This window comes from Pimephales promelas, chromosome 17 (genome assembly GCF_988280905.1).
Source record: "Pimephales promelas chromosome 17, fPimPro1.hap1.1, whole genome shotgun sequence".
NCBI lineage: Eukaryota > Metazoa > Chordata > Actinopteri > Cypriniformes > Leuciscidae > Pimephales > Pimephales promelas.
The window spans coordinates 16,115,064-16,130,340 of record NC_142785.1 but is presented as its reverse complement, the minus strand read 5'-3'; the positions used below and the strand labels follow the sequence as shown (position 1 = coordinate 16,130,340).

At 34.6% G+C, this 15,277-nt stretch overlaps 1 protein-coding gene across 3 annotated transcripts in view; it reads left to right on the top strand.

The window, feature by feature from the left end:
- The window catches only part of pcdh15b (protocadherin-related 15b), a 310,069-nt gene extending 295,494 nt beyond the window's left edge, over positions 1 to 14,575 (top strand). For 2 of the 3 annotated variants that reach the window (XM_089121979.1, XM_089121980.1), the window contains 5 exons: positions 3,763 to 3,784; positions 5,495 to 5,533; positions 5,748 to 5,821; positions 6,637 to 6,766; positions 13,454 to 14,575. In XM_089121979.1, coding sequence (XP_088978105.1) covers positions 3,763 to 3,784; positions 5,495 to 5,533; positions 5,748 to 5,821; positions 6,637 to 6,766; positions 13,454 to 14,026 — 838 coding nt within the window. In that variant the 3' untranslated portion in view covers positions 14,027 to 14,575. Of the gene's footprint in view, positions 1 to 3,762; positions 3,785 to 5,494; positions 5,534 to 5,747; positions 5,822 to 6,636; positions 6,767 to 10,842; positions 12,821 to 13,453 lie in introns of those variants that run through there. The other variant, XM_089121981.1, reaches the window with a different exon arrangement.
- The last annotated feature ends 702 nt before the right edge of the window (positions 14,576 to 15,277 follow it).

Below are 15,277 nucleotides of genomic sequence, written 5' to 3'. Positions count from 1 at the left end.
GCACAGGATTTATGTAAAGTGATCAATTTATTTATCAGATACAGCTGTTATGGGAAATTATGCCTCTCTCAGTCCAAGCTTTTGGTACAAAATGTTATCCTTCTCTCATAGAAGGCACAGAAGATAAACAAGTTTGTTTTAATGTTAAATGGTTTTATGTTACGTGACTGTGCACACATTAGGAGGTTTGAGAGGCAACTGAGTCGTCAAGTTGGTTGTAATAACAGGCTAAATCAATTTTGTGTGAGTGTATGTGTGTGATTGGCGATATGTCCTCCATTTACTCTTTGAGACGGAAACACGCTGCATTCAATTCAGCAAACGTCCTCCTAATCCCAGCTTTAATTGCTGTGATACTAATGGATGGATACTGCTCCATTACATCCGATTATTGTCGACTCGCGGCAGTACACACTATACCATATTGTTTTTCTTCTTGTGCTGTAGCACATTCAGAAGTGTCTCCATGCCCTTATGAAAATGAATCATGTTCTGTTTCTGTAATGATTGCACCTTCTCTTTACAATGAGCAGCACTGTATTGATGAGACTTGGATATTCTGGTTAGGCTTTGTTTTAAACCTCTTCCCCCATTATAGTTGTGCAATAAATTCAGCCCCTTAATACAGACTCCATTCAAAATTTGTTTTGTAGGTCACCTCATTGTTCGTGTGCTATATATTGTTAGCTTTATTCAGTGTTGTGAAACTAAAGAAATTGAAGGAACAAAGTCAGAAAATCTCCTGATGAATGTTCAGCGTTATTGCATTTGTTATTTGAATTGTGATTTGGTCTTCTTTCTTCTATTTGTACACTAAATTGTCATTATTTTCTTTTTTTATGCAACCATTCTAATTTCTTTTACAGAGCAAATATGAGTTGGGTTAATACTCATGTGTCACTTCCTTGGCAAAGAAAAGCTTAAAACTTGGAAATACCTAAAACATAAATAACTATCCCTTCAAAATTTATTTGCAGATAACCCAGGCATGCCACATTTTCCCATCTTATATCTTGATTTGTTTATCTAATCTGTAGCGCCATGTTCCATTAAGACTAGCAGTTGCCATCATGACATATTAACAGTGTTAGAGAACAGACAAACAAGTAAACATCTTGATGGCAATCAGTGGGAGGAGGGAAAGCTTTGTTAAATTTAGCAAGATCAAACAAGATTTGTCTGTCACCGCTATTGTCTGTTTAGTCAACATTTCAAAGCAGATGGCAACATACAAACTGCTGAAAAGCATATATGTTTAAAACTAATGCTGCCAACACATTAATTCAGTGTTTTTAATCATGAAAAGAACAATGTGCTCACACATACATTGGTATATATGATTACACATATTAAATTAATATGCATATCGTAAGTGTGGTCATTTTTTTGTTAGTGGCCCTATTTAACCTATTTATAGTAACTTGTATTGATAATAGTAATAAATAACTTTATGTTTGTATTTATCACACAAATCTAAATCTAACATTTTGGTCAAAATCCATTTAAAAAATGTGAGGGGTGTTTGAAATATCAGTGGTGTTTGTCCTGTTATCATTACTATAATTTATGATTAGTAATTATATATATATATATATATATATATATATATATATATATATATATATATATATATATATATATATGATGTTGATATCTATGCATATATACTGTATATATATATATATATATATATATATATATATATATATATATATAATTCATTTTTATTAATTACTTATATATATATATATATATATATATATATATATATATATGATTAGTACTTAACAAAAAATGAAATAATAAAAAAAAATATATATTAGTAATTAATAAAAAAACATTAAATATATATATATATATATATTATTTTTTCATTTTTTATTATTTTTATTTATTTTCATCATGATATATGATTACATTGCAAGATTGGTATATATATATATATATATATATATATATAAATATATATATATAATGTTTTCACCTACAAAAAGCATGCCAGTAAATGGTAAAAAAAAAGAAGAAAAAAAATCAATCAATAATTATTTATTTTGACCTTAAAAGAAACAAGAAAGAAGATAATTAATATAGACCAGTGGGTTTAATTTAAGTTTAATTTTTGAAAGAAAAAAAAAAAGATATGGAAATGCCACGGCAATCATACCGTGACCCAGTTAAGACTATACAACATAATTAGTTTTTAATCATAGTGTATAATTATATACTTTAATTATAATTACATATCATGTAATACATCAAGTTTAATTCATGGCCTGCCACATCACTGCACCTGCAAACACACTGGCATAGAGAGAGAAAAGTCAACAAAACAAAAGTCCCTTGAAAGTCGCATATTATCGTTAAGAGATAAATCTTCATTTGAACCCCTCGTTATGCCAACATCAGGGAAGAATTGCTGTAATTTGCTCTCGCTGATCTGCTGCCTGGAGAGAATTTTAATTTGCTACGCTTTCAGTAAAATGGCCCTACCACTTAGGAAACGCTGGCCCGTCTCCATGTACACTCTGCGAACCTTTAACACACCTGATAAACTGTTATCAAATATTTTTTAGGCTGTTTTCGCTTGCCAAGCATCATCACAGATGATATTGTCTAATGTCATTAAAGGCTTGAGGGTGTTAACATTCATCTGACTGATAAGAAACAGTGTGCCATGTGTCTTGCAGCTAAAAAGTGTCTAGCTCTTCTCCTCTAAAGGCATGTTGTTCTCATATTGTCTACTTTGATTTAATGGTGTCAACACTGATTCACTATTCGATGCAGCCTGTGAGCTTCATTGTCATTTATCATGACTCCTAAACTAATGTTCCCAAAACTAAAATCTCATAATTAATAGCACAGTCCATAAAGAAATTTCAGTAACTAAAAAAAATAAATGGACATATTAGTAGGTAAATTTTGTGTAGTGCCCTTTAGACATTCTACTAACTGTAAGTATCTTTTCAACTACATGTCAAATAACTCTCAACAGATCATTAGTAGACTGTTGGGTTAGTGGAATAAGTTGACTTGGAAAGTTTCTTTTAGTCAGTAGAATCCCAGCAAACAAATTTAGGTCCTGGGAACGTTAGTTTTTGGTTCCCAGAACGTTCCTAGAACTTTCCCTTAAGGTTAAGGGAATATTCCCAGAACATTCTCCTTACGTTATAAAAATGGAACCTAAAAATAACTAAAATGGAATGTTCCAACGTTCTTGTTTGGTTCCCAAAAAAAAAATAACCTCATGGGACCATTCGGGAACGTTAGGGGAACGTTCTGTGTTTGCTGGGATGTCTGTTGGCGGACCATCAAAATAAAAGTGTTATCAGATATGATCAAGACAGTCGACTACTACTCTAATGACCGGTAGTTGACATGTTGTTGGAAAGTTGCTTAGTAGAAGTGGACTATTGAAATTAAATATTAAAATCATCATGGGAAATTGTGCTGAAGTGTTTGCCCCATATCTGCTGCATTTCTGCATATTAATCTGCACACATATGCTCAGTTCTTCACAGTTATACATTACTTATCAGAGTTTTAGACAGATATGCAAAAGCTTTATTGAGATTTCCTTTGAAACCGGACTCAAGGACATGCTGTCTCAATCTTGTGTATTTAAATATGCTAAACATTTAAAGACTTTGTGATCTGACCATCCAGTTTGAGAAAAAAATAATTAACTTTTTCTAGATATTAAATATCAAGGTTTTATCATGAAAACCTTACTGACTTTATTTCCATATTGTTATCTCCTCACAGGAGAGGCTACGGGCATCAGGAGGTATGTGTTTATATTCTTTGGAATTGCATTGTGTTTAAATAGTGTCCCATCTTCAGACAGTTTTATTGGCCATCATTTTTATCAGTTGATGTTTTTTGATAGGGACGGTGATGAGAGAGGAAATAACTATTTGTCGAAATCTCATCTTTAAAATTACTGAAGGCTAAATCTGCCAGTCTGGAGTTTGACTTGCTGATAACATTTCTCAAATTTGTTTTTGTTCTCAGGAGGTTTGTTTTTATGAATGCTAAAGTGTCTTTTATAAAACTTGAGCAATAGCAATATGATAGATAACAGCCCATTCTCACCCCCAAGGCGTCACTTAACTGACGCCTTGGGAAGCATTTGGACATGCTTCAATATCTGACGCTTTAGGCGCCCTTTAGCGTCACTTAGATGACGCCCTAGGATCGCGTGTACCCTACCCCCACCCCACACCTAAACCTAAACGCGTCCTCTAACTGACGCTTTCCTTTAACGTCAGTTAGATGACGCCGTAGGATCGCGTCATGTAAGTGACGCTAAAGGGCGCCTAAAACGTCAAATATTGAAGCATGGTCAAAGGTGACGCCTTGTGGTGAGAATGCGTTGTAGATAAATAGTTATATTTATATTGACACTAAACTGTAAATGTTGACTGGGACAATTGGTAATTATAAATTCTTCATATGTAGAATGATTGGTTACACTTTATTTCGATAGTAACTTTAGACGTTCTACTAATTATAAGTTACTTTTCAACTACATGTCAAGTAACTCTCATTAGAGTATTAGTATATTGTAGTAGACTGTCAGTAGACTGTTAGGTTATGGTTAGGGGTTAGGAGAATAAGTTTACTTGTAGTCGCCAAGTTACTTATAGTCAGTTGAATGTCTGTTGGGGGACCAAGCTACGCTATCTCACGACCAATTCGTACGAATTCGTACGAGTGATTCAAAAGTGGCTAATTCGTACTAATTCATACGACCTCACTCGTACGAATTTGTACGATTTGTCTAAACCCACGTGACGGTTATGTTTAGGGGCGGGGTCAGGGGTAGGTCATTCGTACGAATTCATACGTATTGGCTAATTCGTAAAATATGTACGATTTAGCAAAATCGTACTAATTCGTACGAGTGAGGTCGTACGAATTGTTACGAATTAGCCACCTCGTAAAATTCGTACGAATTCCCGTGAGATCGGGTTGGAGCAACAAAATAAAGTGTTAGCAGATATGAAGCTGGCAGTCTACTAATACTATAATAACAGTTAGTTGACATGTAGTTGAAAAGTTACTTATAGTTAGTAGAATGTCTAAAGTGGACTAGCGAAATAAAGTGTTACCGAATAGATTAGAGTTAGAAAAGATGGAATGATTTATTATTTTCCCCCCTACATTTTACAATGGGATCCTAAAGTCTAGCAACACTCGAGAAAATGCTTCCACTTATTTGATAAGCATAATTTGAGTCAAAACTTAAAATCTTTGTACAGAGCCATTCTCAGAAGTCACAAATTTGCTGATTTGATGCTTCCTTGTTACATATTTTTCAGGCTTACAACTCTCAGGTGTAAATTTTTTTGCATTGCAGATTTTCAGTGTAATCTCAGACTTGAGGATCCATCTGAATTTACCTTCTATCATTCACCACCTCATAAATTCCTAAATGTAATATTCCTACTTTTCTCTCTTGTTTCCGCACTGTTCTCTTCTAAATGCTGTGCAGCAACAGCAGTTGCTTCGGCCCTCACTGTTGAGACCAGAGGTAGAGTAGAAGATCTCAACTTTTCTCCTTGCAGAAAACTGTTTCTGTTGAGCTGAACATGCTGTAGTAGAATATAGAAATACTGTATACTGAATTCAGAATAGTTCATTTATTTATTTATTTTTGTAATGGACAGCACTTTCATCTGACTTCCCCAAGGATTTCGCCTAAAGCGATGCACGCTTTTAATTATAACTCTTTACTCCGCTTACAGGAGCTCTCTATGGAGTCTGGCATTGACCCAGGACAGGACTATTATACACAGGATTACTATAACTATGACCATGGGTGAGTGTTCATTGGTTAAAATGTGCTCCGCGGCCCCAAATCACACCTTTCAGATATATTCCCTCATGGCCTGTTGCTTTTAATAAATCAGTTTGTATGATTTTCACACCATTTTACCATTTCATCGTCTTCCAGATGATAAACTTTGTCATTTTCCCTTAAAATTGTGGGCATCCATTTGTGTTTTTTTGACTGTAATAGCGAATATAATTATTTACTGGTGCTTGTGTACGGTGAACTGGAATCGTAATGAGCTAAAGAAATAGAAATAATAAATGCTATAGATGAATGCTCTCCTGAGGGAAGTGATGGTATTGCAGACTATCAAATGTATTTGAGTAGAATTAAATGCTAAGTTCTTACTGTGTTTTAAAGTAGGTCATACAAATTGCATCAATAGCAGTCCCCAGCCATATATCACATTAGTCTTATATATCCATCTATTCTCAAAAAATCCAATTGAAAGTCATCCATGACTACAGGCGGGTGAAGGTCAATATAATCCTGAATTTCAGCCCGTTTCCTGTTAAATGGGCTGTCTGAGCTGTATTTGGGTTCAGACAGCCTGCTGCTCCCCAGGAATACTCAAAGTCCTTTAATGAAGGTCTGTTTTGACCTTTTCCATTCAGTGTTATGTGGAGGTTCTGCTACTAAATCATATTTATTGGATTTGCCTTTTCATTTCGCTCTTCCAAATGTTATAGTTTGTATTTAGTGGACAGTAGGGACAAAGTTGTTGCTCATTTATTCAGGAATGTTTGCATTGGTGTGTGTGTTAGAGGAATATGCATTAATCCTGTATACCTGCTATTTAGATATGACTTGCCTCAGTATGGGAGTCGACGGAAGCTGATCTCTCCAGCGGGGATGTATGATGAATATGGAGAGGTGATTATGGAAGATGACGGCAGCTACTACTACAGTCCACATGAATCTGAGGGAGAGGTATCAAATTTGTGTTTGTTCTGTTTTGTTGGTTTAAACCAATACAATGTGCAGTATTTTTTTATTTTTTTATCCTGCCTCTGGTTAAGGTCCTTACACATGACTCATGGCAGGGCTCCAATGCCTTCAGCACTTTGACATTCTCCTAAAAAAAGCAGATAGCAAGGTGGCAAGAAAGCCAGAGGTTTACACAACTACATAACTGTATAATTAGCACAACCAAGTGAAACATATTTGAGCCTACAAAAAATAGGTCCATGCAATTACTTAGAATCATTGCAAATAATAATAATAATAATACTAGTAATTATTATTCTAAATGTAATGATATGTGTTCGATTAAATTTCAATTTAAACAGATATGTTCGGGAATACTCGGGAATATCTAGAATGTGACCCTCATACAAGAGCACATTTACTCCAAGGGGTAGGGTTAGGATGATTCTTACAAGAGTTTTGCAAAACAAGAGCAGGGATACCATCTAGGGCAGGGATGGGCCAGTCTGGTCCAGGAGGGTTCAGGATTTACTGGTCTGCAGATTTTAGCTCCTCCATGCCTAATTGGAAATTACAGTCAGGTGTGTTTGATTAGGGATGAGGCTAAACTCTGCGAGACAGGAATTGGCTATCCCTGATATTGGGCATTATGTTTTTTTGTTTTTTTTTTTTGCTTTTTTTTTGGTACCACCCATGTAATGATATATCAATCTGATTGTCCAGTAATCAATGGAAATTGGGTTCAAGTTAAAATGTAACCCTCTGGGTCCCGGAGGTGTTCTGACATGCTCTGACATTTGTGTGTGTTTTTTTTTTTTGTGATATTTGTGACATTTTCATGGCTAAAGTCTTATTACACTGTATTCAGCACAAACTCTGCTACAATAATATGTCAGCAGCATGTACAGTATGTAAAAGTTTGTAGCTTTAAGATAATGACGTTTATGCATGATTTGTGGAAAAAAAAAAGTAAATGAAATAAGGTCATGAAACCCATACTGATTATTTCTTCTCAAGACTTTTGAAAATTGTATCATGTAGCCTAGAATATTTGCCCCAAAACTATGTAAAAAATCAATCATCATAAGGTGCTATCATTATGAGGAGCCTTGCACAAAGAGTGAGGAGAAAAAAGACTTGTTTTTTTGATCGTTTGGATTTATTTATAACTCAACATAATCCAAAGATAGACAACAAATGACAAAAAGCACATTATTGAACATGAGACAGATCTAAAGACAGAGACTTGAACAGTCACACACATATGTGCCATTGAAACATAATACATACCTGTCATTTCTAAGGTGTTTGATTTTTCACTTTACCATGTTCATGTACAGAGACTCATGTGAATGTCAGCAGGACATCAGTGGGGCATCTGGTACCTATATAAAAATAAAAATAAAAATAAAAAAAAACACCAGCTGTGAACATGCTGATTTCCAGAGAAACTCTAAGGCTGCTCGATTTTGGGAATACATTTTAGAGCTTTCTGATTAAATTGCTTTTTTTAAAGTTTTAATGAACACCAGGCATGTTGTGCCTTGTTGGCATATAGGCTACGTGCAGAGCTGCATAAAATAATAATAATAGCCTATAGCAGGCAGCCTATAAATCGTTAAAAATGAACACTTAAGCAACACTACAGTATAGAAAAATATATTGCTTATCATATGTTACTTCAATCTCATTTCATAACATCAATAGAGACATTTGGAGTAAAAACATAAAGCCTAATGTGTGGCACATTTTGCTTTCAAACTGACTCACAGCTCGTGTAGAGAACATTTACTGAAGAGATCCAAATTATTAAACACTAATGTTACCATAGTATACAACTGGGGTTTGAGCAGATACCCACAAACACAGTAGTTAACAGTAAACACGGGTCTAAACAATGTAATAATCACCATGTTAGAGTAAACACTCATACGAGCCTACTTTTATCTTGTTGTTTTATTATCGAACATAAAAATATCCTCGTGTGGAACATGTATAATTTAACATTGAAAGGTTGCCTACCAATCTAGTTAACATTTCAACATGTTTATGTCTACATATATACGTACATGTACAACATTAGGCTTTTTAATCCAATCTCATTTCATAACATACATTTTAGTCTGGAACCAGTTTGACATGTCTTACCTTAAAAATCTTCTCATCTTCAAATCGCGTTCTTTTAATTCTTCTGAGGTAAATCCATGCCGCACAGCACAAACACAGTCTTCCAAACTCGATGAAAAGCAGAGAGGGATAAGTTACTGAAGTCTCTGATTCTTTGTTTTGAAGTGAGAAGGGAGTTAACAGTTCTGCGTTCCTCTGCGTGGATCATTTGCATGTTAATCGCTCAAGCATGCGTGGGTGTGGTCATATTAGAGTTAATCAGGAAGCATTTGAGAAACTGTATATGCCGTTTTTTTTTTTATATCATTTACATCATTTAAAAATAGAGACACCAAGCGTTGTAAAGACATACGTTTCAAGTCTGTGTGACAAACATTCCCTGAGTTACAGTTAATTTTCTGTCGCGTTTAAGAATAAACTTCACATTGAGAGAGACCGCATCATGTTTATTTTCTTTATTTTACGAAAAACACATTTTGTTTTTATTATGAGCATACACAAATAAAAGAAGACATTTAACAGTTTTGCTTGATGAATAACACTTGAATGTAAAATCAAAATCAACAGAGTATTTTGAGTCTATTTTGCACTGATATGAAAGCAAAAGCGAGCTGGTATCGCCGGCGTGACCGCCGACCCCAGAGGGTTAACCATAGTGTTGCTGATTGCAATGTTGTACTGAGGGTCATGCAGTCCCTTGACACTCCCCAAAGTGCTTTTGGGGAATGCTGACATGAGTCATGTGAAATGATGATGAGTGATTTGAATTGTTAACTAAATAGGTAACACTTTAGAATACGGTTCCTTCGTTAATGAATAACTACACAAGAACTAATGAGTAACACAATATTAACAATCTAGTAACTATTATTAACTAACAAGAAACTCTGATTAACGAACTAGTAAGTAATAGCGCACAGACGAAAGTGGTAGTTCACTATTAAGTAATCAATAACTACTATTTTTTTAATTCTTCCCAGAGAACTACTGAAAAAGTTTATTAACAATCTAGTAACTACTATTAACTAAAATAAACTCTTATTAACGAATTAGTAAGTAATAGTTCACAGATGAAAGTGTTACTAGATACTTCTGTGGGAATTACTAATTATTTGGATCCGTATTATAAAGTGAAGATCATTGGAACTAACTAGTAATTACTCAAGTGTTACTACATGATCTAGTCATGATTTGTGCAAATGTTTGAGATTTTTGGTGAACTTTAGTATACTTTTAGAAAATGTCTTTAGTAACACTTGAGTAATTACTAGTTAGTTCCCATGATCTTCACTTTATAATACGGATCCAAATAATTAGTAATTAATAGCTCATAGATGAAAGTGTTACTAGATACTTCTGTGGGAATTACTAATTATTTGGATCCGTATTATAAAGTGAAGATCATTGGAACTAACTAGTAATGACTCAAGTGTTACTACATGATCTAGTCATGATTTGTGCAAACGTTTGAGATTTTTTGGTGAACTTTAGTAACTTTTAGAAAATGTCTTTAGTAATACTTTAGTAATTACTAGTTAGTTCCAATGATCTTCACTTTATAATACGAATCCAAATAATTAGTAATTCCCACAGAAGTATCTAGTAACACTTTCATCTGTGAGCTATTACTTACTAATTCGTTAATAAGAGTTTATTTTAGTTAATAGTAGTTACTAGATTGTTAATAAACTTTTTCAGTAGTTCTCTGGGAAGTATTAAAAAAATAGTAGTTATTGATTACTTAATAGTGAACTACCACTTTCGTCTGTGCGATATTACTTACTAGTTCGTTAATCAGAGTTTCTTGTTAGTTAATAATAGTTACTAGATTGTTAATATTGTGTTACTCATTAGTTCTTGTGTAGTTATTCATTAACGAAGGAACCGTATTCTAAAGTGTTACCACTAAATATTCTGAATGATAAAAATCCTTGCTAATATTAATGTAATAGGTTGTGAGGCAAGGGAGAAGGCTGGCTCCACCGCCAGGCAAGTCTCCACCATGGAGGCCCCCTAGACTAGCTTTTGGAGACCAACATCCAGGGCTTGAGAAACACTTGCCTGGACCATCTGTGGGCATCACACACCCTTACAGCTCAAAGACTGAAACTACACTCAAAGCACCTGTACAACTCAGCCAAATGTTTGACAGAAGGCCCGGTCCAGCTCCATTCCACCTTCCATGGAAGAACAACAAAATTTTTCCGATTGCAGTTCCTGTGGAGAAAGGGGGAAGTACTGATGACTCCAAACCAACCAGAATGCAGCATTCAAACTATGTGGACAATGGCATGGTCATTGATGGCAGCTATTTCCAGACAAAAGAAGCCATGCCTTCTGCAAAGACAAGACTTGGCAAAGTTTTGAGTCAGATGAACTTCTTTAAAACATTGCAGACTCAAAAGAACACTCTGAGTAGCATTAGTGGGACTGTAGATCGTGAGAGTGATGGGAACGCCTCAAACTATTGGGTACTCAATGAGCCACAGAGAGAATTACAGAGAATCCCAGGTGATATTGTGGAAAGTGAGCAAGAAAGAGGTAGAAACTGGGAAGACATAATTCATCAGTCGTACAATGGAAGTGCCATGTCGTTCACACCTTACCATCCATACAGACTCCAAGATGGAGCACATATGAGTAGTTTAGACTCCGATGATGATCAAGACCAGAGTCCTGTTGATTCAGACAGGGAGAGCCAAATAAAAACTCCATTCGATGACACTGAAATAGAGTCAAGGACTGAGTCAGACTTGGACCAAGACACAGAGATTGAGACAGAACAAGAGTCAGACACAGAGAGAACATTTGAGACAGAGAATGAATCTGAATCCGGACAAGAGGCTGCAAAGGAGTCAAGCTCGGAGGAAGATAGCAGTGGAATAGACGGTGTCAAATCTGAGGAAAGAGGAACAGTGTCACCTGTCATGTCTTCCCAGTCCAGACACAGCAGCACAATCTCTGAAAGCATCAAGTCCAATGCTAGTTTTCCAGCAACTTACAAGCAGAACAGCAGCAGATCGTCTCGAGAACCTGCAACTACTTTCACCCACACCAAAGCATTAGAAGAGGCCATTATGAATGAAGGTGACTCTGAGGGCCAAAATAAGGATCCAAAGTTCTCTAGGTCTAAAAGCAGCCATTCTCCAGAGAGAAGACCAGATTCAAGCTTCCACAGCATGAGCAGCTTGTCAGTGGCCAGCAGTAGTGTAGCAAGAGCTTTAGAGATCGACAAACTTTCTCCAATAGATGAGAACGAAGAAGGAGAAATTACACCAGAGAAAGGTGGCAGCCCTGGTGACAGTGCAAGCTCTTCAGATGGACCAAGAATCTTTAAAGTAGATGGGGAGGAGGAGGACTCAAATTCAGATGCTGTTGATACTGTCGGTGCCTCCTGACGTATATTCTGATATGTTCAGTAAGACTAGCCATTGCCTTAATTTCTTTTGTTGAACTTTTTATTGGCTTTTTGAATGCCCTCATCTGATTCGAGTTGTTTTTCTTGTCTTCCTCTCGCTGAGCACAACTTGGCATTTCTCCTTAACCTTTGCTGAATGACATGCATGCTCTTTCCTATGTAGTCTTACCAGTATAGGTCACCCTTAAAAAGTTTAAGTCAGCAATTAATGTTCAGATCAAAATGAAGTTGTTTTTTGTTGTATAAGAAACCTGTAATCCAATGACATTTGGTCAATGAGCACATTGCTTTTAATGAGCTCATGAAAGGACGTTAAGTGTGTGTGTGTGTGTGTGTGTGTTAAGTTGTTTTGTTTTTTAATGCAGTGGTGGTCAAGGAGGGAATTTTCTGGGGAAGCTGATGTGTAAATTTAATATTCATCAAACCTGCTTTTGTAATTGTTGAATGTGTCTTGATAATTAACAGCACTTTATAACAGTTATCACCAGCCCGATGTTTGTCATATGAAACAAATGCATTGTATTTGATATAACAAATGTATTTGATATATCAAATACATTATATATACAGTATATATATATATATATATTCCATTTTATTTATTTATTTATTAGGGCTGTCAACTGATTAGTCGCGATTAATCTCATCCAAAATAAAAGTTTGTGTTTACATAATATATGTGGGTGAAATTTGTATAATAAATTTTGTATATATATATATATATATATATATATATATATAAATACACACACATGCATGTATATTTAAGAAAAAAAAATATTTATATATCAAATATTTATATTTATATATAATATAAATTATATATAAATCTATATACAGTAGATACATGAAAATATTTCTTAAATATATACAAGCATGTGTGTATTTGCATATATAAAATACACCTTTCACCCACATATATTATGTAAACACAAACTTTTATTTTGAATGCGGTTAATCGCGATTAATCGTTTGACAGCACTATTATTTATTTATTATTATTATTATTTTGCTTCTTTATATGCTATTGAAAATGCTCTGCCTTCCTCCTTGGACAGAACACCACTGTTGTGTGCTGTGTGAAAAAAAAAAAAATACTTCTGTTAGTCATCTTACACTCCTGTTTTCTTTTCTTTTTTTTTCAGTACGGTAGAAAAAAGAGGATCAAGCTAATTGTAGATCGTGAATACGAGACCAGTTCAACTGGAGAAGAAAGTGCCCCTGAATCGCACAGGAACCGCCTATCTAATGTGAACAGCCACAGCAACATTAATGGGAGCATATATTTGGCCCAGAATGGCTCAATAATCCGGACACGACGGGTCGCACACACCAACAACATCAAGCTGAACTCTCCAATACGACTGGGAAAGCACTTTAAGAAACTGGACAAACTTGCTGTCACGCACGAAGAGCGAATTCCTTTAAACAGCCCCATAATCGCAAGCGCCTCAGCAGGTGAACAGAACCTCACGACCAGGCCCTCCAGTGGGTCCCTGGCCTCCAGCACCACAGGCCCAGAGAGTATAGCTTCAAAATCAAACGTGGCAAATGGTGGGGGTGAAAGAACACAACATGTGGATGAACAAGAGTCCACAGCGGACAATCAGGAGGTGAGGGACCCTCTAGGATCACACAGTGACCGCACTCAGTCAGACGAGGAGGAGCTCTGGATGGGGCCTTGGAATAACCTGCACATACCAATGACAAAACTGTGACTTACAAACAGATGCTCTATTGTCTTAATAAACGTGAGGGGTGGGGACTGAATTTGCAGCATAAAATGATGAAATTGCACTTTCATTCAGTATTATATTTGCTTTTCCATGCCCCTGAACAATGAGCTTTGCTATGATTGTTGCATTCATAAGTACCTTAAAAATCAAACACTTGTTTTTGGCCCATTGATATTTGCTCATCAGTACTTTATCATTATTTGGAATTTGTTATCAATGTATTGTATGCTTTCACAAATACATTTTTGTGCTTTTTACCGTTTAAAAGGCAAAAACAATTGTCTGCTGAAGTGTATTTTTGGTAAATAGTCATCAATGAAAAATAATCGTGATGAATATAAGGGGCACTTATGCGACATACATTTGCTTAATGCCACAGTCATTTAAATGGACTTGCACCAAAGTTCAAAGTGCTATATTTTTGTGCTTTTTATACCGAGTTGTATCAAAACAGAATTATTCAGTATATATAACATTATGTTACAGAAACTTGCCAAACTGAAGATGTATATATATATATATATATATATATATATATATATATATATATATATATAATAGGGCTGTAAAACGATTAATCGTGACTAATCGCATCGAAAAATAAAAGTTTGTGTTTACATAATATATGTGGGTGCACTGTGTATAATTATTTTGTATATATATATATATATATATATACATATATGCATGTATGTATATTTAAGAAAAAAATATTATTTTTATATAAAATATTTAAATATAAATTATATATAAATCTATATACAGTATATACATGAAAATATTTCTTAAATATACAAGTATGTGTGTGTATTTATATATATAAAATAATTATACACAGTGCACCCACATATATTATGTAAACACAAACTTTCATTTTGGATGTGATTAATCGCGATTAATCGTTTGACAGCCCTAATATATATATATATATATATATATATATATATATATATATATATATACAGTATATGAGAAAGTCATATATATATATATATATATATATATATATATATATATATATATATATGTATGAGAAAGGAATCCAGAAACTACTCTCATTGTGCACCCTTTGATGATACATGCTTTTTCTACAAAGCAAAGAAACTGGCACATCAAATAAAACATTCCTGATAAAACTACAGCTTTCAATTTATCCATATTTTCATCAATATAATGAAACAAGAAGGTGGCACATTATTTGTTTACTGCTTAAAGATACATTATGGAATTATC